At 37.2% G+C, this 26,887-nt stretch overlaps 1 protein-coding gene across 1 annotated transcript in view; it reads left to right on the forward strand.

Annotated features, from left to right (window-relative positions):
- Positions 1 to 26,887, forward strand: part of CA10 (carbonic anhydrase 10) — a 196,728-nt gene that overhangs the window by 132,733 nt on the left and 37,108 nt on the right. The window contains exon 6 of the mRNA XM_062591662.1: positions 17,016 to 17,201. Coding sequence (XP_062447646.1) covers positions 17,016 to 17,201 — 186 coding nt within the window. The remainder of the gene's footprint in view (positions 1 to 17,015; positions 17,202 to 26,887) is intronic.

A 26,887-nucleotide genomic window follows, 5' to 3' on the forward strand; every position in this document is an offset into this window, starting at 1 on the left:
AGTGACAGACTTTGCTTCAAATAGGGTTTTGCTTTAAAAATATGAAAGGAGAAATTTGCTGGTTATAATCCAGTTTACCGAGCAGATTTCAAATACTTCCTATACAGGGACTCTCACCAATAGTAACATAATTTGACAGTAGCTTCAAAACAGACCTCTTGCATGTCAGAGCCGGTTTGAGTCCACGGCTGCACAGGTTGCAGCAAAGCACGACACTTCTTCACCTGCCTCCTGCCATTAGCTTGCTAAGGGCAGTTAGTGGCCAGCATGGCCTTACTGTTTCTGCTCCTGGAGCTACCTCTGTGCTTCTCTGCTTTGAGCTCCTTCACACAGCATGGACATGCTCCCCATTCGTCTGAAATACTACTATTTAAATGGAAGCAACGTAAATCCAGTTCAGCTATTGTATGAAAACTCAGCCTGATGGCTTCAGGGTGCTGGTTCAGAGACAGAGACAGCGGGCTGCGTGCATTAGTGACAGCGAGTTAAGCAGAGGGAAGAAAGCAAGAAGGCCTTGGGGCATCAGATGAATGTGTGAGGATAGAGCAAAAGAAGTGTCCCGTTTTATCCCCCAAACATTGTGACAGCAAAGTTAGAATGGAAGAAATCTTCAGTTCTGCTAGACCTGCCCATAGCAATATGCAGATGTGGTAACCTGCAGCTGAAAATGGAAATTCAAGCAACTCCCGAGATGCATACAAGAGTGGCTAGGCTCCTCCTGTGAATATGTCCTAGAAAAGGGAATATAGTAAGTACTTCAGAGCTGAGCATGAGAGCTGCATGAAACTACTCATTTGTTAAAATATTGCAAGAAGCAAATACTTTGGTTTTCTCTCAATACATGTTGAATTGTGTTCTATCCAGTAATAATAATCAATAGTAATTTTCAGAGACCATTAACATTTTTAGAAACACCTAGGTATTTAATAATTGGGACTTCTTTTGGTTCTTCTAGTATCAATGTCACAAGTTTTGAGGATTTTGGGGGGTATTGTTTGTGCTAGAATACACAACTTCAGTGAAAAGCTTTCTGCTTAGGAAGCCAGCTTTTCCCTGATCATTTCTAGGTTTTTCATTCGAAATCAAACTGTCAAGTCTTTCTCAAAAAATTGTTTACTGCTCTTTTATCACCATTTGCTTTCATAAATGCTGTCACTGCATATGATACTCTCTCTACTTCAGAACCTGCTCATAGCTGCATACTCACAAAGGTGATAAAACACATTTGATTTTCACTGAAACAAGCTTGAGGGCTCTGCTTATAGCATATCTTATACAGTCATGCAGTGTTAATTCTATTTGTGTGCAAGTTAAGCTATGAATTCCAAACAAAATAACAGTAATTCTCACTCAGTAGGGTGAAGGCTCAATTTTAGAGTATAACAAGTTCCAGAAAATAGAAACACCTCATGTTATCAATGAGAAACTAGCTGCTTAGTAAATAGCAGAATAAATTATTATTAACCAGAATTAATTAATCAGAATTAATTCTTCTCTGGTACTTCTCTCATATTCTTAACATGTGGTGGTGCACATACGGATCACAGCTTCCAGTGGGCACATTACACAGCCTGAATGAAACTTCCTAGGATGTAATGTTTTTCATGTTAGTGTCTAACTTCTTGCTGTTGTATGATGTATCCATATTGTAGGCTGCTAAATGTACCCATGCCTGTCTTGCTTATGAGACAGAAGCCAGGACTAGTTTTGCTTTACTTTGACAAATTAAAGAACCTACATTGGTCAGAGAGGAGCTCATGCCCCACCACTTTTTCACTAGTGAATTCATCATTCTGGCCATTTCCATTCCCCTGAGTTGGGGTTATTTCAGAGCTTTATTGCCTCCTCGGAAAGATGTCTTTGCCGCTTCCTGTTGTACCCCCGAAACAGTGCAACAGCCCACATGTCTGCCGCCCGCAGAAGGGCTGCTTGCCAGTTGTGGTGCTAGCCCTGCAAAGGGATGTTCCTAGCTGAGCCTGGAGGCTGCAGCTCTCCCACTGATCACTGCAATAAATGTGAAAGTGGAACTGGAAATAAACCTCAAGCAACCAAGCCGTGCTGTTCTTCCCAGAGCCTAATGATAATCCTCTGCAGCGGTTGTGGTTTGAACGATCACTAACAACTGCATCAGCAGCAGAGAGCCTGAAGATAGGCTGGTTACAGATCAGAAGGATATCAGGAAACATGAAGAAGCTCCTTAATTAATTTCTAATCCTTTTTCAGCCTTAATCTTCTTTTTCATAGTAAGATCTGGCATTACACATTTCTAGCACACATGCTTTCTAGATGATGTAGATTAAGTTTTAGGTCTCTGATTTGTTAAAACAGCATGTCAGTAGGTTAGCTATTATTGCAGCCTCATACTGGAATACTGCAGGATTATTCTGTCTGGGTGATATATCCAGCTGAAATATTAATTAAAACTATGTGAAGGTGATTCAGTCAGCTAGGATTTTAATCCATGCCTTGTTCTGTGCTTCACAAGGCTTTGTTCAATCTCTTTGCCCTAACTGGTGCTGTTTTATTTGTCCATTTGTTTCAGACTAAGACTTTGCATATAGAAATGCTTTTGGGGGCTTCTACCTTACTGCTAAGGCAGGGGTACATTTCAGGAAGAAGAAAAGAACAGAGACTCTCCCTGTTGTCTGTACTGCAGACACTGATTTTGAGTATATGTTGGTTATCCAAATAAAATTAAAAGGTTTTTTTATCCATACTGTCTTCAAATTTATTACATAACTATAAAAAAATAAATAGGCCTCTTCTATTAATATAACAAATACAGGGGCAAGACAGATAGTCAGCACTGCATGTTGCATGGTGAAGTCCTATGGATTTTAGATGAAAAATATTACTCTTTTCTACCAGACCTTTTAGAAAACCTCCTACACAGGTATCCTATAGCAGAATTGTAAGTCTCTATTGGATGTGTGAAATACATACATTAGAGAATTCTGTCCCCAGAAAATTCTGTGCCAAAATAGTTCCAGAATCTTACAGAAGGAGCATAATAGGCTTTTTACAATACCTTGTATAGAAACATCTGTTTCCTTACAGTTAAATAGGACTTTAGGATTCTTAAATAGCACCTTTTCCATAAGGGCAGGGTTTATTTTAAGGAATCAGACAAAATTAGAACTACCATTACCTAATCCTGCTTCTGCTGATTTCAGTAGGAGAATATCAGACTGCAACTATGGTATAGATAGAGAACCTTCATTCATGCTTTTTCATCCTTTTAAAGCCAGAAATGAAGGTAGGTCAGTGCTGACAGTGTATTTTGAATTGTTCCTGTGTGATATGCTTTTATAGCACTACCAGATCCACATTCAGGTAAGGCAGGAATTTATTATCTGCCCTGCAGTCTTGATCAGGAGAAAGGTGTGTTTGCTAGCTTGGACAAGTGCTGCACTATGGAAATGAAAGGCTGACTTACTGAGCATTTTTAACTGGGTAAAACACATTTCTGTGCTACGTGCCTTTGTCAGAATGTAGTTATCTTTCAGGCAGCAAATCACAAAAAGTATTCAGAAATTCTGCAAACCTCGCAAGGAGTACAGACACAGAACAGATAATAGTGTTACCCAAAAGGGCAAAAGGCACTAGGGACCTCACCACATGCATTTAACTTGCCTCAGCAGTACACAGGGACAGGTACTTTAGGAAACCAGGCTTATTATTATAACTGTGCTGATTACTCATATATGTAGGACAGTAAAAAAAGAAATCAAACTAACCAAATCATTAAAAAAATCACATTGGTATTACACAAATACAGATGAAAACATTAGGTTTAATATTTTTCTAGTGACCTAAGGAACATACTTAGGAATTTCCTACTAGATTGACTTCTGTATTGAAGTGTTACAATTTACCAAATTCTTACTTACCTAGCACTCCTGAGAATCAGGTCACGTCTACTCAGGTGCCAAAATGTGAAAAAATTGTCCCAGATCAGTATTTCTCAGACATGCATGGACCACTCCTGGCCCATCAGTCTCCATGTGTCTAGAGGTGCCTACAAGGGTCTGCACTGCCCGGGATTCAGCTGCTGCCGGCTTTGGAAGGAAGTCAGGAGCAGTGTCTAGGGGGAGTTAAGTTACTGACATCTGCCACTCTGTGCCTCCATTTGAGTGGGATGGCATCAGGGCCTAGAGTTTGAGGCACACTGATCTAGGCTGTAGAATTTTTATCTTAGAAGTCACTGGTTTGATTTTGCTTTGCTTTTGTGTGACAGGACATACAAAGAATGACAGGCAGGGATTTAGAAGTATTAATTTATATATATATATATATATAAATGAAAAAGACAACAAGCAACAGAATTTAAAACGGAAACCTGAAATCCCTGAAAGGTGATTTGGCCATAACATTTTTATTCGTTTTTTTCACTCAATACTCATTACTAAGTTGTCAATTGTCAGCTTGTAGATGTCACATTTGTTTGGTAATCTCTTGGAGGTTCTGTTACGCTTTATCCCCTGCAAATTTCTTTAGTCCCAGAATGTATTGGCGCATGTGTAAATACATAGTTTCGATACAGCAGTTACACTCGCTTCTATGATGGAAGTTAGAATATCAAAACCATTTCTCTGTTCCAAATGGAAACATTTTATATTGTTTGTCCCTATTTCATTATAGTCTAGTATGTGTGCAATAAATTCCTATCATTTCCATTTTATGTTTCCTTTACTAACACACATGCTATCGTGATATAAATCACCTGCCCATTTAACCAAAGAATAATCTAAATAATCATTCAGGTATTGTTTTCCTTTTTCAGTAAGTAAATTGAGCAGATGGTGTTTGAAGACACCATAATATTCCTTAACATGTGCAAAGGATGGGAATGGTCAGCGAAGCAACCTATATGCATAACGCAATTTGGTCACTTAAGACATGGCTGCAGGGATATGTTAGTATTTATTCCTAAGCAGAGGAAAGCTACCAGAGAAGCTTTTAATTATCTGTGCCAGTCCATTTTTTAATTGAAGTGAGCACGAGTTCTGCAAAATCATATGCAACAGATTTGGCCCAGCGTCCTTACTGCAAATGAATGTCAACAACAAAAAGATAACGATTAGAGTTCTAGTAAAAACTTACCTTATAAATTCAGCCATTGCCAAAGCATTTGATGCCCTACTTTCAAGAATGTCATGGCAAGCAATTCTGAACAGTCTCTGCTTATTAAAAATGGAGTAGTAAAATCAATATAGCAATATCTTGTTGGAGAAAATTCAATTTATCAGTAGGTTTGTCATTTTAAAGATGATTAAATGATTTGCCTATTAGGCATCATCTAGACTTCAGAAATAGTTGGTATGAAAATAATAGGATATGAGCCACAACAGACTTACAAACCTTTCTGTTACATCAGGGAATGGATATTTTTCTGTAAATGTAGACCTGCAAGATATTTCTATCTTTAGGCTAAATCAGTCACTGATTACATATTAAAGGCTGGTACTGCTCACATAGATTTTAGTAGATCAGGGTCAGACCCAGCAGGTCAGACCCAGTATTCAGTATCTATGTGCATCTAGATTGTTAAAAATAGCAAGTTTGTTGAAATTTTCAGTAATGTCTTATAAGAACTACTTGTACTGATCTCAAGAGTTCATTTTGAAAGCTTCCATTCGACTTAGGCCCAAGTCCTATTTATTTAGTAAGAATATAAGTACATTTAAAATATTTTCCTTTAGTGCAGGCAGAATAACAAATTGGAGTTTGAGAATGAACTGAAAAACATATCTTCATCTAGGATTAAGACAGCGAGCCTGTCTTTACATTATAAATGAGATGCTCAGTACCTTGCAGCTCCTCAGCTCTAATTCACCACAAACAGGAGCGTGCATATACAAGTGCATGCGCGAACACCCAGAGATGGGAAAGACACCATTTTAGAGGGATTTGAGAGCTTTTTCAGCTACTGTTTTGCATGCTACTGAGAAAGGAAAAGGTATAAAAAGTAAGAGGAGAAGAAGCTGCTATTAAATTGAATGCTGACTCATAACTGAATACTGTTATTTTGAAAGAGTCTTCCTGAGATGGTATTACAGATGAACTTGTCAACATTATTGTTTTAACAGATTAAACATTTGTGAACCTTTTAGAATACACACGATAGAATACTGCTTTAAAATGAACTTGCCTTTTAGGTCTGGAAAGCTAAGTTCATATCTAGTCTGAATCACATCCCAAACGGAAAACTGTTTAGTCGTACTCTGACTCCTAGTTAACCTTACCCCATACTGCCTTCCTCTTTTCCTTATGGAGTATTTTGCAAAGCCAGAAAAATCTGTATTTGGTAAGTACAGCAGCCAAGGAGAATAGAGGGAAATTGACAGTAAATTGGCATGATACAGAAATGCTTTTCTTATGGACTTTTTCAGGGTAATTCTTCATCATTTCTTTATTATTTAAGCTAGTTGAAAAGTGTCTTTCACTCTGTATAGAACACGACATGCTTGGGAATGATGTAAGGACAAAAAAATTGCTTCTTGGTATTCTGGTCTTTGTGGCATTTTGATTACTTGTAAAAATACTAATTTGCACAACTACAGTATACATGTAGCTGTACAGAAGATTAAAATATCGAACAAATAACCAGCTCCTCCCCCTTGACCATGCAATCTGAAAGCACAGCAGGTAATGTGAAAAAGAAAAAAAAATCGACAAAATAAATACCAAAAATCTTGTGCAAGTTTTAGCAGAATAGTGTGCATAAATGGAGTCTTAGGAAGCTTTCAGACTGAGCAGGTTTGGTATGTAGCTCCACTAGAATGGTGATGCACACACACTTCACCAAATCTGGAATCATTCGAGGTGCTAAGGCTCACCTCCATCCTGGCATTTAGCTTGAGCTCAGATTCATGCTGTAGCCCAGATTTCTCAGTCTCCCATCCAGCTGGCACAGTAACTCCCTTTTTATTCTAACCCTGTTTATTCTAACAGTCAGTTCAGCAAGAGCAAAGGGCTGTCTCACGCTGGAGCTCTGCCCGTGCGGCGGTGTGAGCAGCGGTGCTTCCAGCCCAGCCAAGCTGGCTTCCCCGAGGCAGCGCGGCCGCGGGCACCAGTGAAGCAGCTGGGTGGTCGGCCCCAGCCCAGCAGGATCTGTGCTGGGGGGTCAGCACAGGTGTGCAGAGCAGCTCTGAGGTGTGAAGCAGAATCACAAATATGTGGAAGAGGATGGGAGCCAGGGAAGAAACTGTACAGTAATGGTAACAGAGGAATCTTGTAAACCAGCTTTTGGGTGAAATGAGCATGAAAAGGAGTTTGCAATTTGATACTCGGGATACTAGCTGCAGGGATGAAAAATACAACTTGAAAGAGATGAGACTCCACTTTTTCCATTCAAGAATTTTGAAATAAAATTTGTTTTTGAAGTAAGAAAAGCAGAAAGAAAGGATGAGAGAATTATTTGCTGTTGGTCAGCTTGAGTAGGACTGATTGGAAAGTTTCCACCAAATCTTTATTTCAAAAGAAGATTGCAAAAAATAAAAGTGTTTAGTTTTCTACTCAAATTTCTAAGTGTTTTCTTTAAGTCCAAACTTCCTAGCCAGTCATTTAAGCTGGCTCTTCTTTTTTCCCTGGAATCATGATAGACAGAATATCCCTTAGAAAAGAAGAAGCCAGATGCTTAAAGATATGTTTCTATTAATGCAAGCTAACTAATGCAGGAGATCACAAAGGACATATGTAACAGCAATGGAGGACTCCAACAAAGTATAGAAAATATAGTAAGAAATGCTAAAAGGAATGAAAAATGTAAAAGCAAATCAGTAGGCACTTCTTGAAAAGAGAAGGGAAAGGGCTGCCTGTAGTAACAGCAGATTTGAATTAGAGGCATATTGGAACAGACTGAAGACTCTTCCAGTTAAGCTAGAGTTGATAATTTTTGGCTTTAGGGAGATCCATTTCAATAAAATGTTTTTTTTTAATGTATCATCAGAGAAAAACTGAAGAGTTTGCAATAGACTGGAATGTCAGGAAAAGCAAAAGTAAGTTCAGTACAGGATTTGTTTGTTTTTCTTTTCTTTCTACCTTTAGTTTAGTTCCACTATATTCTCATCATAGAAAGGTACACAAAGGCTTTTGAAGCAGATAAAACGAGAAAAGTAAAACAGTCCTCTATTAAGCAGGAATAGAAATATTTGTCACTGTAAAGGCTAAGTTATTCACCTTCTTTAAAGAACTAGAAAAAGCAGGCCAGCTCTTTTCTGCAGCTCAAAAACTAAAATACGCTACTAGGCAGAAAAGCTCATGATTTTTGCATGCCACAAAGGATTTGCCTTGACACATAATGAGTTTTATTGAGGTCAAATTTCAAGCTATCTAAATACTAGTTTACCTCCAGAGATAAAGGGCTCAGGAAATTATTTTGCATTAACTATGCATTTTTTCCTTGGCAGTGTCATGGGAAGCAGCTTGATACTGTGAGATATACTGCTTTCCAAAACTTGTTACAGTTTTACTAAGAAAGGTAAAAAACTTTTGTCCCTTTCACATCTAAAAAGCCGAGCTTCATAGATTCTTCTTTTCATTTCCACTGATTTATACTTTCAGTAAAGCATTACCATGCTTCTCCAGCTACACCACAATTCAGACACTGCAATTTCCCTTAAAGAGGGTTCAGTTCACTGCGCCTTCTTGGATCCTCATGACTAGAGCAGTCAGAGGATTTGAGAGAGCAGCAGCAGTGGTCACATCGTTATTTTAGAGGGCTTATGAAAACTTAATAGGCATAGAAATTTAGAACCTGCTGGCATGAAAAGAATCACAGAAATAAAGAAGACAACAAATGGGTTTTTTTGGCTCTTGTAAAGTTCTGTCATTAACCTTAATAATGTTATGTTCTGATTTTGGAGGAAAGCAGACTAACTCTGTATGCACATCCCAGGCTTTTCAGTCATACAGGCAGCAATCTAATTCTGGATGCACAATAGCAAGAAGGTTTTGTCAACTTATTAATCTAGGCCTGTTTTTCAAGGCACTTTTATTTTTCTTCCTAGCCACAGAAGTTAGTAAAAAAAAAAAGATTCAAATAAATATGTATATAATTGTAAAGTAGAATATGCACCAGCAGTTTAAAAAATAATTTAAATCAATAATCAATAAGCTATATGTCATTTGTTTGTTCAGTAGGGAAATTTCTTCTGAAAGTTGTACTATAAAAGGAAGCACTGGAGAGGAGGTAGAAGTAATACAAAGATATTTAGGAAGCTTGAATAAATGTATCAATACACAAACAATCAGATGAGTTATTCCACATCTAATGTCTATCTTGCTATATGAATAAACGTGAGGCAAATAAAATACACCTCAAAATCACTGATTTCAGTACATATCCAGTACATATCCTATTAGTTTCTGTTTGATCTCGGTTCCACTGGAAACTTCTAGCATTTCCACCAAAGAGCTCTCTGAAGGAAAGATTCAGAAATCTGTGTAGCTACTTAAGGTCAGTGTAGCTCAAGACCACTTGATAAAAAGTGACTCAATTAGATCTCAGGATTTTAATTAACATACTCAGTTTTACACTTTAACCCCCCATATAAAATAGAAAAAGTGATTTATTTAAGCTGTTTTTCATTTGTTTGGATCTCTCACAAGTTTATAGGCTTCTGTACCATTTTACAACCTTCTAAAAATTTACCTGATACTTTAGATTTCAAAAGACAGTACTGATATCCTTTTCTCCAAGACAAAAACCATTCTTAACATATTTTTAATGCAGATTCTTTAAACTGAAATCTTGTGACACATTGCTAGACTGAATTGGGGCCTGCAATCCTCACGGAAGCAGATCCTTTGGCCTGCCACAAAAGCCAGTATTTCTGCCTATTTCAATGACATAATTTTTAAAAGAGCATAAACACATAAGGCACTAAATTAATGGTAGACACTGTAGGTTTTACTGCATCTGCTTTAGCCTTCATAGTTACTAACAAGCAAGAATCATTGTATTAATGTAGTAGTGGAAATATAATAAAGTGCTTGATTATCCCTAAAAGGCCGCATGTGGCATATAGACTCTGTGGGGTATTACCAATACACTAGGAGCAGTTTACTTCCTTTACATCCTGTGGCACATAATTACCTCAGGCTAACCATGACCCTGCAGGTCCTCTATTGAAATTACATTTTTGTTACAGAGTTGTGTATACATTACTGAAGCACATTATTTTGATCACTGAAAATTGACATATTGTGCTCATTAGCCAGCAAGCTTGAATATTTAATGTATGAAGCTGCCTCCAAGTTTCTTACAGATCAGTCACTTAAGGAAGTAAACAGATAAAACTGTAGAGTAATGAATGGAAAAGATTCTTACTTAAAATGGTGCTTTAAAAAGGAAGAAATTACATCATACCATATGCTGAAACATGGCACATTACGTTAGGCAGGTAAATGGATTAATTGTACGCATTAACATCATTTCCTTTTTAAAACTTTTCAGCTAACAAGATGAAAAGATTATTTTAATCCTCATATGTATCTCTTATATTTTACATTTTTCATACAGGCCTGTTTTAATCAAATATTGATGATGATGCCTGTTGTTCTTCAAAGCTCAGCAATTATATTGCAGCTCCCTCCCAGGAAGTTGCAATGTATCATAACTCTGGAATAATTCTTCTATTTAATTTTGCTTTTCTTTTTTTTTACACAACACAAGATCCATTGGATTCTTGTCAGAAAAGGCACTCCAGATACACTGGTTATCTGATGGCCTTCAGGCAACCCGCTGAGCCTGCACCCTCCAGACACGCAGCTGTAGACTAGCAACCTGCTTGACTTATGAGACAGACTTTACAATTCCTTCCCATCACTGAAATCACCACTTCAGAAACTGAAGCCATGGATTGCAGTCGTGTCACTTACAAAAAAAGATCAGTTTTAATTTTCTTCCTGGTGGTGAAAGTAACCATGATGTAGAGGTGATGGGAGTACGGGATGGGTCAACAGTGCTCTCTGCTGACAGCAAAGAAAAGTTGCAGTAACAGGTCTGAAATTTACCTTGAATGTAAAGTATGAAATAATTTGAATATGTATGTTCCTATCTATGCCTAAGGCCCTGAGACATATATAGGCAAATCAAGAGAAGACCTGTGGTTTACGAGGTTCAGAAGCATGCAGTTACAAAGATAATTTTGAAACTGATGCACTTCCACTGTTCCCTTATATACTGTTGCATACGATAATTACACTTAAAGATGAAAGTAGGAAAAAGTATGAAAAATAACTGTTAAAATGTACAAAGATTAACTAAATGAACTTAAATAAAATTGAATCATAAGTAAAAAAAAGTTTTAAAACAATAAAAAGAATAAAACTGGTGTGCATGCATAGGTGTACAGGTGTACACACGGAAAAATACTGAAGGACAAGGATAGAGCTCTCAAATACTCTATGAGAGTCTGGAAAATCTATAGAATATTTTTCTCATATTTAATACATCAATCTCTTCACCAAGGGAAGACTTTAAAACAAAATTATACCCTTCTTTAGCAACTTTAAATACCTTAGAAGAATAATGCTGAAGCATCCTTTTACATTCCAGCTTAGGTCTCCTGTTAACAACTGCCAGGAAATAAAGACTTCTAAAACTAACAGGATGCCATAAGCACAATATTAAGAAAATGTATGTTCTTGTATAGCCATTGCTTTGAACTAAGAAAGTATAATTCTGCTGTAGAGAACTAAGCAGTGTGCCTTACCAAGTTACATTTAAAATTCTGGTTTGGTGCGATGCTTAGTCACCATCCCTAAAGTCAGACTTCAAATCACAGACTTGTCCTGAAGTCTCTATTTGCTCTATCTGCAAACCCTGAAGCAGTCTCTACTTTGCACAAGAGAGATATAAGTGACCTACTACAGTACAATCAATTCAAATCAATGAGGACATTACTTTATATCACAGAATATGGTTTGGTCAAGAGACTAAGAACAACAACAACAACAACAAAAATTAAATGAACCGAACATACTTGGGGGAACTTGGAAAACCATAATTCAGTTCACCACTGTGTCTATGAGTTCATGTTCAGGTGACCTGAGTCACAGAGTGAAATTCTGCACAGAACAATCCTGTCCAAGTGTCAGGAAGAAAATGAAATAACACTGGCATTAATGGTTACCTACCTCAGTGAGAGAAAAGACAATTGCAAATTTATTTGCACATTTATGAAGCAGGTTGAGAGCCCTGGATGGCAGATGCAAAGAATAGTTTAATATTAGTATTAATATTTTAGTGTTTCTATGCAGCACTGGCCCTTCCACAAATCTCCCTGGGCCACTGGTCAAACACAAAACAAATGACACATTAAAGGTCACTTACTATCCCTGCCGCAATCAGAAGGCAACCTGCTGCTCTTGCCACATTGATACAGATTGGTAGAAACCAAAGTTAATGACAATGTAAGTGGCATTAATAGCTCAAGTGCAGTTAACCAGGGGGAAAAGCCCACCACTGCCTGAGCCTACAGAGCTGCTTTCTTGTTCTCCTGGAATCCACAACTCAAAATGAAAAACATGAAAGCCAAGTGGCAGCTGATAGAAACTTGGTTATTGCAGGAGGTAGAACATTACAACATTGCAACATTACATTACAGCATTACAACACCTTTAAAATGCTCTTCAGTCCTTAGTGATTTGCTTCCCTATGCAGTGCTAGGCCTTCTTTGGACTGTATCTATTTTCATCTTAAAGAAAGAAATCTCTAATACTGCAGATAAGATCCAAGGACACCGCAGCAGGCAGCCATACACAATTGATTTTCTTGGTTTCTTACATTCAGTGCTGCTCTACTGGCAGGTACTGATACAAGTTAAAAAATGTTCTTGGAACTGATCCTCAGACCTCTTTTACCAGAATAAATCCAAAATGCTAACTGAGACACTATTTCACTGTTTTGTAAAGGTCCCTAGGAAGCAGAGAACCTGCGCTACACCAGTGAACTGCTAATAGCCTGGATTGAGAGACAAAGCATCCATCTCAGCTTGCTCTCTCCTTTTGTTATTAGCATGGCTTCGCTGCCAAACAGATATCTCTTTCTGCCACTTTCCCAGCTAAGATTGTTGAAAGCTAATTTAACATAAACTATAATCTAAAGATGTAGGCTGCAAAAGAATTTCTGAAAAATGTTTCATTCATGACTAGTTGTGCAAGAAAAGGCTAGGTGAAGAAGATCCACTGTTAATTAAAGCAGAACAAATGCTTTCAGAAAGACACAGTTAAAGAACAACACTAGAATAAATGTTTCAGAGTTTTTATTCTAATGGTCACAAAAATATGTTGAATTTCAAAATGAGCATGGATCAAAGAGTTTGTGTTTATTAGTTATGCAATTTTATTGACTTTGCTTGTGTTCCATCTTTTGAAGAGCAAAACTTGAACTTCTTTGTGATCACAGGACCAGCAAGTTACACTCAGATACAACACAAGCAATCAGATCTTACTTAGAAATGTAGTATAGAATATATTAGCTTGTGAGGCTGTCTTGTATCAAGATAAAGAGAGAGACTAATGCTGCTGGGGAATTGTGTGCACAAAGGTCTGTGAGGCAAGAATTAAAATGAATGAGATTAAACAGAAAATAACTACATCAGGAATATGCTAATAATTTAATTAAAACCTACCAAAGCTGAAATATTCCACAGTTAAGGTTGATGCCCCTCAACATGCTTTATTCTACCTGGGGATTTTGGCATATGTAAAATTACCTATTTGCAAACACTTCCCAATATATGAGCAAAATGAGGCCAACTAAGAAAGTGGTATGATTGTTAACTTAGATAAGATGTTGGACTTTGCTGTTTTCTCAGACAGTCTCTAACTGATGTTTTAAACATTTTTTCCTTTATTGCAATCTTATTTCTAGTGTGTAAGATACAGTGAATATTGATCCTGATCCTTTTGAGAAAGAGGACAAGATTTAGTGCTTTTTTTTCCCCTCAAGCTTGTTTACTTACTATGTTTTCATCTTTATGTAACTGTCAAGTCAAAGAGGAACAGAGAACAAAGAGCTTACTTGAGAGGAGAGCAAGAAGCAGCACAATGGCCATGACTGTGAAGGACTTAACACCAAAGATGAGTCTGACACACTAAGGAAATAGTTATGTAGATTTTAATAGCTCTTTTATATTATCCCTCTAAACCATCCTATAACATTTTATCCAATCCTCAGAGCAGTATAAAAATTAAACACTGCTTTCTGGGCTAGAAGATACTGTTGACTACATCAGGCAGATTCAACATCTTTCCCATAAGGTGCCTCATCTTACGCTATGCATCTACAGAAGAATGTATAAAATACATAAAATATCTCCTAATTGACTTCTGCACCTGAGCCCTTTTACAAGACCACATGCAATTTTACTTTCCATAAACCCAGCTCAGTCTGATGTTCTAAGATGAGTTTGTACCATCACTTTACAGGCTCAGTACCATAAAATACGGAAAATCCTTCTTTAATCAATAGTTTCATATAGTGAATAGGATCAGAACCTACTTTTTCTCCAGTCACAGTGAAAACTGTACCTATTGAAATAATAGTACATTGCTTTCTGCTGAAAACAATGCAAGACAGACTTCTTTTTTCCTGTACTGTGTTTGTATGCAGCTTTCTCACTGAGTATAATGACTCTCAAAGTAGATATGGAACTTGCAAACAGAATGTGATTACACTTATGTGATACTATGGCTGTCCTGCAACTGTAAATGGCTGTACTTGAAATGTGCATTTTTAAAGGTTGTGAGATGTTGGGTTTGCATATAAGCAGACAATATCTTGAACCAGAATAAAGCATTTCACACAGTGCTACAGTGGCAATTTCTGTAATCAAGCATAGCCTATTATAAAAACTCAGTGAGTCAGAACTTCTCTGGAATCAGAAACTGGTTCCTAACTTTTCAAGCCTTCATTCTGATGTAATCTGAGTAAATGCAAATATAAGATACTTCTGTTCTCTTGCTAGTAAGCAAATGCACATGGAATTGCCCGTTAAAAGTTGCTAGCACTAGTAGCATATGTTGACACTATTAAGAAAAGATATGGGCATATATGTGTCAGGACAAGTTTGGTCCAGTATTGGTTTGAGGTAACTGTTTCCTCAGGTACCTGGTCACAGCACAAAAATTAGTTCTTCACTTAAACCTAAAAAGGCAATTCAAGTGGCCAGATGTTGCATTTTTGCTATTAAAAATCTCAGATTTTGTCCTTCCTGGCAACAAGTCCGTGTGTTCCCACAGGAAGATGTTCATAGTCCCACCTCAGGTGTTTGTCCCTCCCTGCAGGTCGAAAGTGAGGCATGACGAGTCCTTCCTTGCATTACCGGTACACTTTATCTGCACATACCTAGGGAAATTCTGTTTTAAAACAATCAATACAATCTTATTACAAGTACTGCATTTTTATGAGGGTTAAAATCAGAAAGACAAATGTTATTACTGTTCATGAATTTGCCTCTCTTCCTTTCCCACATTTACTCTACAGAGAGTTATTTGAGTCATTTTAGGGGTTATTTGGGTCACTTTTACCTTGAGAGAAAAATAATGGTAACCTAATTTGAGGTTTGTACCAATTTGAGTAAGAAAATGGATTCTGAATATTTTGCATCGTTGCTAAATTTAACTGAGTGTTCAGTGAAGCATGAGTTTCCAAATGTGAATAAGAGGCTTTTAACCATTTTCCCCTATTTGTCTTTAAATTACATTTGTTAGGTATGATTAGCTGTTTCATGTCATTCATATGCAGTGTACTGAAACCAAAATCAATAAACTGACCTTCTTCCACCCATTAAACTAAACTTGGTATTTAATTACTATGGAAGCACAGTCAAGCAGAAAACTAAGGAACATTTATAAGATCATTGTGTTTTATTTGAAACGAATAGTAGTATTTGTGTTTATTGCTCTTCATAAGTAATTTATTACTGCCTATTTTAAATTGGAATAAACAAAAAAATAGAACATCTGTATCAAAGTGAAAAAACCCGCAATTGCAAAAAACTATTTAATCTCATCCATTTAGTTCTATTGCACAGTCTGTGCAATGTTACTTTTTACAACATATTGTGCAACAAAACAGGTCATTTAAACTCAGTAATTAGTATTACAGATAAAATGACACTGCAGCAATGTTAATTACTATAGTACTGATGCAGTATATGATCTAATACATAACAGTCATGTCTTTAATTTTAAAATGAAGTACAGCTAAGCATATTATTTCTACAATTCCGCTTTTTAAGTAATGTTATTCAAGTGTACCATTTGTATCCATGTAGAATGTTTTTAAATAAATGAAAATTCTATTTTTAACTCAAACTGGCATATTTCACTTTATAATGGCATAAATTAAGGACCGTCTTGCTATAGGAGCTTTTCCTATAAAAGCGGAAAAATATGACAGAATTATATTCGATATGAAAAAAATCCACTTTTACTTTCTTTTTCATTATAGCAACTGCTATAAATCAGTTTTATCAGTTTTGCCAGCAGCTCCAGTGGTAGAAGGGATCCGTATTTATGAATAATTATCTGTCTGCTTTTGCAGCACCTTCATTTCTGGATAACTTTGTTATAAAGGTTGTAAGAAAAAATAAGAGTTAAATTTCAGGTTTGTTAAAGCATACTTAAATAATTTATGTTAGCTAAAATGTTCCCATTTTCAGTGGAGAAATTTCATAATGAAGCCATTATTCAGATCCTGCATAAAGAATATTCTGAAAGTCTACTTATTTACAAGTATAATAATTCCATTCATTGTGTTAACCATGTGCCCCAGGCTAAGATATGTACATACAAATTTAGCAAATATCTGAATATACAATATAAAACTCAAAGCAGAATTTGAAGTATAACCTCAGGTTTTGTATTTCATCTCACAACAATGAGATGCATTGCTACATTTAAAGGAAGGTATATAAGGAGCAAAAACTTGAGGTATGTATAACTAGTTTCTAGGAGTTACAAATTATTTTGAAAAATGTCTTTTTTCCTATTTTGTTTAGGTCAGTGGGACAATGTATAATACAGGGAGACATGTTTCTCTACGACTAGACAAAGAGCATCTGGTCAACATATCCGGAGGGCCGATGACATATAGTCACCGCTTAGAAGAAATCCGGCTACACTTTGGAAGTGAAGACAGCCAGGGATCAGAGCACCTACTCAATGGACAGGCTTTCTCTGGAGAGGTATGTCAACATATTTGGAGACACAAATTAACCAGTATAAATGCTTTCCATTTCTGCCTGAAGGTATTTGCAAACTAATTTGTACTCATAAAAATTGTTTCCCTTTATCCACTCTGGAAAGCCTGAAACTCCTTTTTGCATTGCTGAATGTATAAGCGTGTCATATATCTAAGAATGAAACTGTTGCATTTATCGTATTGTACAGGTAGATACCATGTATTCACACAAAGGCTACTTACAAAGTAAGCAAGAACCATTTGATTGGTCTTTTATATGCCTAGTAAACACAAATAAAAGATTAACCACAAGGTAATAGTGAAGATGCCTTTAGTTCTTGTAAAGGTGCTACTTCTACTGTTCAGCTTCTACGGTTCACATTGTACATCATAATGCCTTTGATTCATGCAAAGACAAGGTGATACTTCAGGGACAGTTCCACAGAAGTCTATCAGGCTGCTCAAGTAATAAACTCTAAAAGTAAACCTTTGCAGGATCAGTACATGTTTTATATTTTAAATACGTATTTATAATCATATTGGAAAAGGCCAAAATTCAATGATCTTGACATCTACTTTGGGACTGCCCATTAATTTTGTTGGGTACATATTTTAGCCTCATATATATATGGAATACTTTTTCTAGATGCTTAGTGAAGTTGGCAGACTTTCTGGTACACAAAGCAGAATCTTTCCATTCTTTTTATGTAGAAACATTTTTATGTAAAAGGAATACATGAGTTTTATTGTAGTCCATCCTCCATTAGCTTGTGTCATGTCTGTAAACTATCTAGTACTCCCCACAAATCTTAACAAATGAAATAATCCTTCAGAAAACCTGTATGTTACTGTTGGGGTTATTCTTAAGATACTCTAGGTATCTTGTTACTGTTCTTTTAGAAGAACAAAATGAATAGTTTTCTGTAATAAAGCATTTCTTTATTTTGTTGGGGATGAATAATCACTCTACCATCTGTACCATCTATCACAGACTCTACTGATGACTCAGTTAATGCATGGCTTTTCCTTTGGCATTGTGCAACAACAGTTATCAAAAAGTAACAAATTAATTGCGGAGTTGTCAAATGATGTTACTATAATAGATGGTAATCATTTGCTTTGTTTTATAAGCTACATAGATACATAAAATAGCCAGTAGCGGCTTTTTCTTGAAATGATTCACATCTTACACAACTGACATCTGGTTGCCTTGCTTAAATTCTATGATAAGTGGACATACAACATGTTACCCCTTTAAGAGAGGAAAATTAAGTGTACTTTAATAAGTAAGGTCTTTGCTTTCCTAATCTGATATACAGAAGAGCAAAATTCAACAGAAAGCAGTGTGGCTGAACAAGAAACCAAAAATATGGTTGAAACATACATTTGCACTCGATTTGACGTATCAGCACAGTTTCAGATTTTACAGAGTCAATGAATTAGGAAATCATCAGTCAGAGATTGTAACAAAGTGTAAAAATGTGGAGTATTGTTTTGCAGTATTTGAAGTTTTACAGGAGAAGGAAGTGAAGACCTTGATGAAGAAAGAGCTGTGCAAAATAGAACAGAGTACATTATTTACATTTCTCAAGCTTAAAACTAGACTCTTCCATTTTCGAAAGTGAGAGTTTTGAAGTATAGTAATAAATGTAGCTGGCACTGGACTGAGGTGCCTTTACTTTCTTCTCTGGAGAATATACATTGCAGCTTATAACATTTTAACTCTATTTCAGCTGTTTTTCCTGCAGCCAGCATAGCACTTACTTAAACAGCAACAATATCCTGAAACATTTCGATACGAAGAAACTATAGCTGAGTCACTGTCCTATTACCCTTGAAATACCACTGACTGGTTTAAAGAACGCACACACCAAAATACCAAATGAAGTCATGAGACGTTAGAAATCTAGAGATATGCGAGGGCTTCTCCGATTTGGAGGCTACAAGTTCTGACTGAAGGGCAGGAAAGCAGCCGCTCAGCGGGACAACTAAGGCAGCTGCCTGCCCTCGCTGGGTGTCTGCGTGAGTGCCAGCCGCTGGAATTCCCAGCACCGTGTCTGATGAAATCAGTGATGCTACATCTTAAATGACGCCTAGTTAAGCTGCTCACTTCCTAGCTGGAGCCCTACTTAAATGCCCTGTATCCTTCTCAGGCAGTGCCTGTTTCCATCTACTAATGAGTCAGCTAAGTCAGCTTCATGACTTCGTTTCCAGTGTAAACAGGCAGTGTGATTAGCTCCCACTGTCCTCAATTTTCCCTCATGATTTTCTAAACTGCAATCAATGCCTTTCTATTATTTCTGACTAATGGCAATAATATATTTTATTACTATTAATATTTGGCATTATTTTCTAACAGAAACCTGGGGTTTTTATTAACAAAAGCAAAAAAACCCCAGCTAAGTGGAAGCCGCTGTCAGTCAGTCCGTCAGTATACAGGATTCATCCAGTTATCTGGGTTCCTCCTGCAGTGAACGGAAGGAGACTGGCATCCTCAGAGGATGATCCTTCCTGATGGCCACAGACACTTTGGATAGGACAGGTCACTCTGTGGAAGTGCCTCTCCTCTGGGTACAGAGCAGAGACGAAGGGCTCATTGCGTAGCCCAGGCCTGGGGCCTCCTCTTTAGATGGCGAGATGAAAATTGCAAAGAGCTGTTTTGGGCAGTGGAAAGTTAAGTTCCAATAAGGTCAAGTATTAATTACCGATTTGAACTTGTGTCTGCACAGGTAAATCTTATTCATACAGCCCATGTTGTTTCCAAAGTACAAGCACAGAGTCAAATCAATCATGCATGGGTGCAACTTCTCAGTGAAGAACAGCAGCTCATGGTGTTCTTAGGCTTCATCCACCCATAGAAGTGCTGTCTTTAGAAACAGGTGATTTTTGATAAGCTCTCAGCACTGGAAGATACAATGTTTACGGCTCCTAGCAGTTATAATACAAAAACTAGACAAGTTTGCTGACTTCATGATAGAGTACATGACTTTATAAGGCAACATATGCTTTCAAGAGTCTCGCTGCTTGTTGCTGTTACTTCTGTGCTGGGTAATACTGTCAAAGGAGATGGGATAAAGAAAAATAAAATACAGCCATGTACTTATTTCTGCTCAGCGAGTTTGGGATTATATCCAGATTTCACTAACATTAACAGAGCTAAACCTGTGTTGGCAAAGCTGGGAAAGATTTACACACATTTTCTAGGCTATAGAAATCCTGACAGACAATGTCCTGATTTGCAGAGCTGTTTCTCATTTTTTGTGTTTCACCCTAACAGTAGACTTAGACTTAGAAGTGGACTTGCCTTATTTCGCTCAGGAATTTATACTGAGAAAAGTACTCCTGCTAGTAGAAACTTGATTTTTTTAAGAAGTGCATTCTAATAGAATTGTTTAAATTTGCCCTCACTCATCAAAATAAAATTGCGATCACAGTATATGCTAGCATAGCTGTTAGCAACTAGAGAAAAACTACTACAGGATTACACTGATTGCTAATTGCATGCTGAAGCCCACAACGCTGCATAAGTGCTGTTCTTACTTTTGTGAGATAAAACTAGCGCGGGGTTTAGTGAAACCTCTATTCTGCTGTGAGAACAATTTCCAAGCATGAGATTACCCAATAAGGGTGATCCACTCCTGTGGATCCCGTTCAGCTCATTCCCCCTCCCCTCCTCCCGCCCTCCCATCCATTTTACTGAGGGTCTCTTCCTCTTTTACTGATGCTGAGGTTTCCAATGCGCACTGAAGCCAGCACAGTGGAGATGCAGACAAGAGGACCGAAGGGGAGACAGGGAGAGAGAACAGTCTCCTGTACAGCATGAGCGAACCATTAGATTAGCTCAAACAGACCTAAGTTAAATCCACACGTAAGCAGGGCAGAAGTTGTTAAACAGCCCCAAAATATCTTATAATTTTACATCAGCTACATTGTTCTTTACGCATTTGGAAATCCATCCTAACATCCATATTAAGCAAGAGATCTGTTCTCAGGAACCCTTTATGCCTCATGAAGATGTTCTGCAAGTGTGTGGATACTCAGAGCAGGCTACAGAGCACCAGAGTGATACCATGGCATGAAAAAACAAATAGGAAATCACAAATTGTTTCTAAACAGACTGAATAATGTGGAGACTTGTGATTTCCAGCCTTTAACATTTAACTAGGTGTTAAAGGCTGTCAAGAGAGATCTCTACAATAATCTAGTTACCTTTTAGCCTCTAATTATCTACCACTTCAATAGCCAGAATAACTGAGAACTAATGCTTAAAGAGTTTGAAAGTAAGGGCTTTATTCAGATTATTCTGTCATCAATATGTTTGGCACTGTTAACATGGAAAGAAAGGAAGGATTTGGAATGTTTAAATAAATAAATGGCGCCTTTGCTTGTCCCTCTGATATGTACTTGAACGTGTTCAATTCTTCACTCTTTGCGTAAGCATCCTACTGTATTATGATGATTAAATAAAATCTTGGATTAAGCAAAGTCTCCAACTAAGACACCAATCATTCGTGTCTGTCTCTAAGCAAAACTGTTTCTAAGGCTTTAGAGTCCATATCATTTAATGAAAAAGACTGTCTTCCTTCCAAACAGAAGCAGCACAAAATACAGCAGAATTTACTGCAGTGCTGATTGTTCAGGAACTCCATCTATCTTGTTAAAATAGAGGTACAGGAACCTCCAAAAGGTTCATGTTGAAAATGGGGCCCTTTATCTTTACCACATGGTAAAGCCACAAAAATCTGTAAATCCATAAAAATCTGTCCCCCCCCCCCCCCTTTTTTTTTAAGCAGCAAACTGAAAAACCTGCTGCAGCAGAGTTCAAACTTGCTTTATGGCTGTGCACTGTAGTAGCCTTATCTATGCAGATGCAGAAAACCGTGGAGCTTAGTTATTTGGAGTTAGGCTTTTCACAGACTCAATGAGTGCAAACTCTCAAACAAGAGGCTGTAGCCCAAAAGGTATAAAAAGATGATACTTTAATCTCTGCCCACTAACCTTATCCTTTAAAAACCCATTGACAGATAATATAAACGCACAATGATTTTCTTCTCTACATAAGGAATAGAATGAAAACTGGAATGGTATCTACATAAATAAACACATATTGCAAGCTAAGCACACAGTTTGAAACTGAGATTTACTTTGGCTACTACTACAAGGCACAAAGAAAGTAGAGTAAAATAAAAGAAATGGGGGGATCAAGGCCTTGCAAATTCTGAAATACCAGCCCTCTCCCCACTATTGAGATTTCTTTAACTGCAGACATATTCTGTGTGAGCGGGGAATTTCTAGTGATAGTAAGGGATTACTTATCAGAGAGATCAGTGTTGCAAATCCAGCTTCTGGTATTTTTAGAAGCAAGACTGCCAGATATACAGCCTATGAGAAGCATCAGGCCAACGGGAATAATTTAATCCAGCCTGCTGAAGAATTAGAAAAACAAGCCTATTCTGAATTTTTAAATCAGAAACAACTGTGTCACTGAGACCTTCTGTACACTTAGGACTTGACTGTGAGTCTCTAAATAGCCCTCCTTCCCCCCACCAATCCTTCTGTTGGTATTATTCATACCAAGCAAGAAAACTTCACCAGAATAAATTACAGTGTAATTGTGTATGTACTATGACTTCAGTTCTGTTGGCAAAACAAAGCGAGTTGTGCCCACTTAGCACGTCAGCAAAAATGGTAAAGTGCGGGCCAACACTAAATTGCACTGCTTTTTGCAACTTATCTTCATCTCTTTTTTTTTTTTTTTGGTAAGATCCCTGTCCTCTTGCAAAGCACTGCATCACCTAGAAGGTAAATGGCTAACCAGCCCCCCCAACCCACCCGGTGACATTTGACGCTGTGCTCTGTCTGCTTCTCTAATCTATGGTCAGTTCAGCACAAAAGCATCTGTTTTCTCCACACAGCCTCCTGCACTTGCCTGTATTTAGGTTCCTCTCCCAGCTTTGCTTTTCTGTTTTGTTTCCTATACGAGGATTGACATGAGGATTTTGGATTCTAGCATAGCTCATCACCTAAAATGTGGTAGCCCATAGTCCTTTCTCTTCCTTAAGAATGAAGTATTAAATCAGTGTGTCACTGAGCACAGAGGACAGGAATATCTCACTTTTTGCATTCATACAGGTAATTAAAATAGTGAAGTAGAGTCAGCTTTATTCCTGCCCCTCTACACTGCACGATGCTGGCTGTCCTGCCCGTGCACACCTTGCAGGAGAAAGTCTGAAATGCAGATCTGTCAGTTGCCACAGGCCATCTGTATTACATTTTGGAGACTTTATTGGAAATGATATGGGTCATTTTTAAGTATTTCAGCCAGAAGATAAGTTTACTGTACTACAGTGCTTATTAATGTTGAAAAATAAGCCTCTGAGGAAAGTACCAGATGAGGGAACACATGTCTAATGGAAGGGTGGTTTAGTAAAATCTGTATAACCTTCAGATTAATGTTCAGCTTCAGAGGAGAAAGTCAATAGGATAATGAATTAAACTGCTATAGGAACAGAATACAAATCAGGAAGAGGTAGAGGCATTGTCATCCCTAAGTATAAGGAGACTATTCTCACGAATAATTCAAAACTAGTGGGAGAGGAACATGTGCATGAGGTACGAGAATGCACCCCTGTCCACTCTGAATATTACAGGTGGATTTCAGCTGAAATATTATAATATATTGATATACATAAAAAGCAGAGTTACAATCTGAAAGACACTTGTTCATCAGCACATGCTTATTCTGTTTTTTTGAGCCAAAGTCAATTTTATATTTTCAGTTAGATGGGTTTTCATTGCTGATTAATATAACAGAAAATGGTATTGAACAATATATTAGTGCCAGTTGAGGGATAGTCACACCTCAGTGTGGCCTGATAATTCAAGTGCTCTCAATCAATCCTTGGAAATTCCTTTCTGCCCTCTATCGACTTTACAAGGAAATTAGGCTCTTTAATAGAGATGCATTTTAGTAGCAGGTCTGTCTCCCTTCTAATGCTACAAGGAGACCATGCAGTGCTCTCTTTCTGGACAGCAGAGTCCTGTAGAAGTATGGTCCATGGAAGAACGCTACTGAGATGACCTAGGCAGTGAGGCTTCCTATTGGAAAACTGTTCATTTTGTAAAGTAAAACTCACTAAAAACAATTTAAATGTTTGCAAAATACTTTTCAAAGAAAAATGAGATTCAGTCAACAGCAATTGTTGACTGAAGAGTTACCAAGGTTCTAAGGCTAATGCATTTACTGTACCCAAAATTGGAAATAAAAATGGTAGGAGACAACAGTTCAGCAGAAAGGGAAAAGGAAGAAAAAAAGTGAAAAAAACGTCTAATTTATGTGTATTTTTCTATCAGATCTGAGCCATATTGTTCTAGGAGCCCTGTATGAAGTAATCCACTGTAACTAACCAGACTGTTTACAAAAGTGGGTGAAGTGCAGATTGTGCAGCCTGTTGAACTGTCAGATGGGGGCCTCACTCCCAGGACCATCGCTGAGACCAAGCAAAAGCTAAAGGAGCAGAGCAAAGCACTCTGAGACTTTCCTCCTGTGCAAGGCAGAAAACCTAAACATCCCTTCATCACCGCAAAAGCGCACCGTGTAGGCAGGCCATGTATGTGGCTACAAATATGCCGTAGGTACCTGCTGTAGCCTCTCGGAGGAAGAGGGGCTGGGAAGCCACTCAGCGCTGCAGAGCCCCCTTTGGCTGCCAAGCCCACCGCACTCCCCCGCTCCTACAAGGCAGTTCGGCACCAGCCTCTTGCCTGAACTTGAACAGTTTCAAGCGAAGTGAAGGAGACAAAATTTTGCGGCACATAGCAAGTGAACTAGTAAACTTACCTCATAAATAGGCTAAATAGTAATATATAAAGGAATACATAAACTACAAAACATAAAATATCTACAGGTTTCATGAGATACAACAAATAATTCTCCAGTAAATCTAACAGTAAAAATCTGAATGGTAGATTTTACTTCCCAAACTTTCATATTATTTTGTTACAACACATCTATGTAGTTTTTCACATTGACCATTTCAAAGCATCTGAGTTACACACATTTAAGTGTTACTTTGTTGAGGGATAATAAAGAGGTCTGCAGATTAAAGTATAAACTAATTACTGTACCCAATTCCATTTTCTTGATTTCATGTTCCATTCAATTTTCATGTTATTTTTTGTTGTAAGTTTTCAGAGTTACATGGACTTTTATCAACTATGTTCAGGGTTGTGGGGAGAGGAGATGACAGAGAGAAATTCCTTCAAATCCAAAACCAAAAATGAGTGATAAGCTGTGCAAAAAGTGAACTGTCAAAACTCCCATGACTATGAGACAGTAATGACAATTTTAAAGCACAAGTCAGAATAATGTGTTCACATCTAAATATTCTACAAAGAGCAAATGGGCAATATTTAAAATGATATGTAGTCAGTGTTCCTTATTGAGGAAAGTTCTCCTTTTGAATTTATTATATTGGAAACCACAAGAAAGCCAACCTTCCGGGAATATGGAACAGAAATTTTTGTGGTATATTTTAAATAAAAATATGGTAAACTTCCTATGCTGGCTGTTTACTAAAAAATGCAGCCATCTTCAAATCCTGGGTAATAAATTCCTAATTAAATATAGTAGCCAGGAGAAGTTACAGAATCAAGTGAAGGTGTGGCAACTATAAATCTCTGATTATAAAGACAAATAAATAAATAGAAAAAATATATAGTAAGTAATAGTCTTTTATATAAATGGCTGCAATTACTAGGGAGTGGCGGTATATTCTTGCAGTCAAGGTCTTAGGTTTAATGCAGTTGTAATCATACTGCTGTTTTTAAGGGAAAATTAGATTCTATAAATAGCCTGTTTTACGCTTCCCTTAGGGGAAAATCTTAATTACCTAGAGTTATGTAATGTCCAATCTTTGTATGAGTTTTAAAGAATTTTACTTCATGTATAATCAGCTCCTGATATCATAAATACTATTCATGCTTTGTTCCCCCCTTTTTCACCTGGGAAAAACAATGAGGTTTCTGACTGATTTTTTTGCAAGAGGAAGAATTTAGGGTTGATAACATAGGTCTAAGTGTGCTTTTTATAATAGTAAAGATAAAACTGGAGAAGTTTTATGCTTTTTTGTTGAAGCAAATGGAAATAGCATGACTCTCTTAGTGTTTCATACAAATATAGCTATAAATCACAGAAGTTTAGTTATTACTCAAGCAGGGAACCAGGACTGGGCCTAGATGCAGTTATGGCTTTTTGTAGAATGCAAAATAAGAAAAAGACACAGTGGGGAGAATTATGGATTTACTTCTTTTAACAGAAAGACTAATGATAACATAGAATTGAAAGGAACAGTTATCTACTTTTGTAATCTCAAACAATCACTAGAAACCATTTGAAGTCTAAATGATGCTTTAGAATAACAGGTGTTTAACCACTTAAAAATTAGAGACTAAATTTCGGTTACCAAAAGGGATTTTGAACTTTGCTTTAGGCTTACACTTCTGCATTTTATCGTGTTACTGAGATATCTGTATAGTCAATGCGAGTGAGAATTTACAGTTCATTGTCATATCAAATAAATGAAGATCCCTCTCAGAAATACTTATGTATGCCCTCATACTCATTTTTTAGACTTGGTAAAATTGCCCAGAACAAACTTTATCCAGTCTTTTTGGAATAATTGAATAGGTTGA

The sequence above is a fragment of the Rhea pennata genome, chromosome 19, assembly GCF_028389875.1.
Source record: "Rhea pennata isolate bPtePen1 chromosome 19, bPtePen1.pri, whole genome shotgun sequence".
Classification (NCBI taxonomy): Eukaryota; Metazoa; Chordata; class Aves; order Rheiformes; family Rheidae; genus Rhea; species Rhea pennata.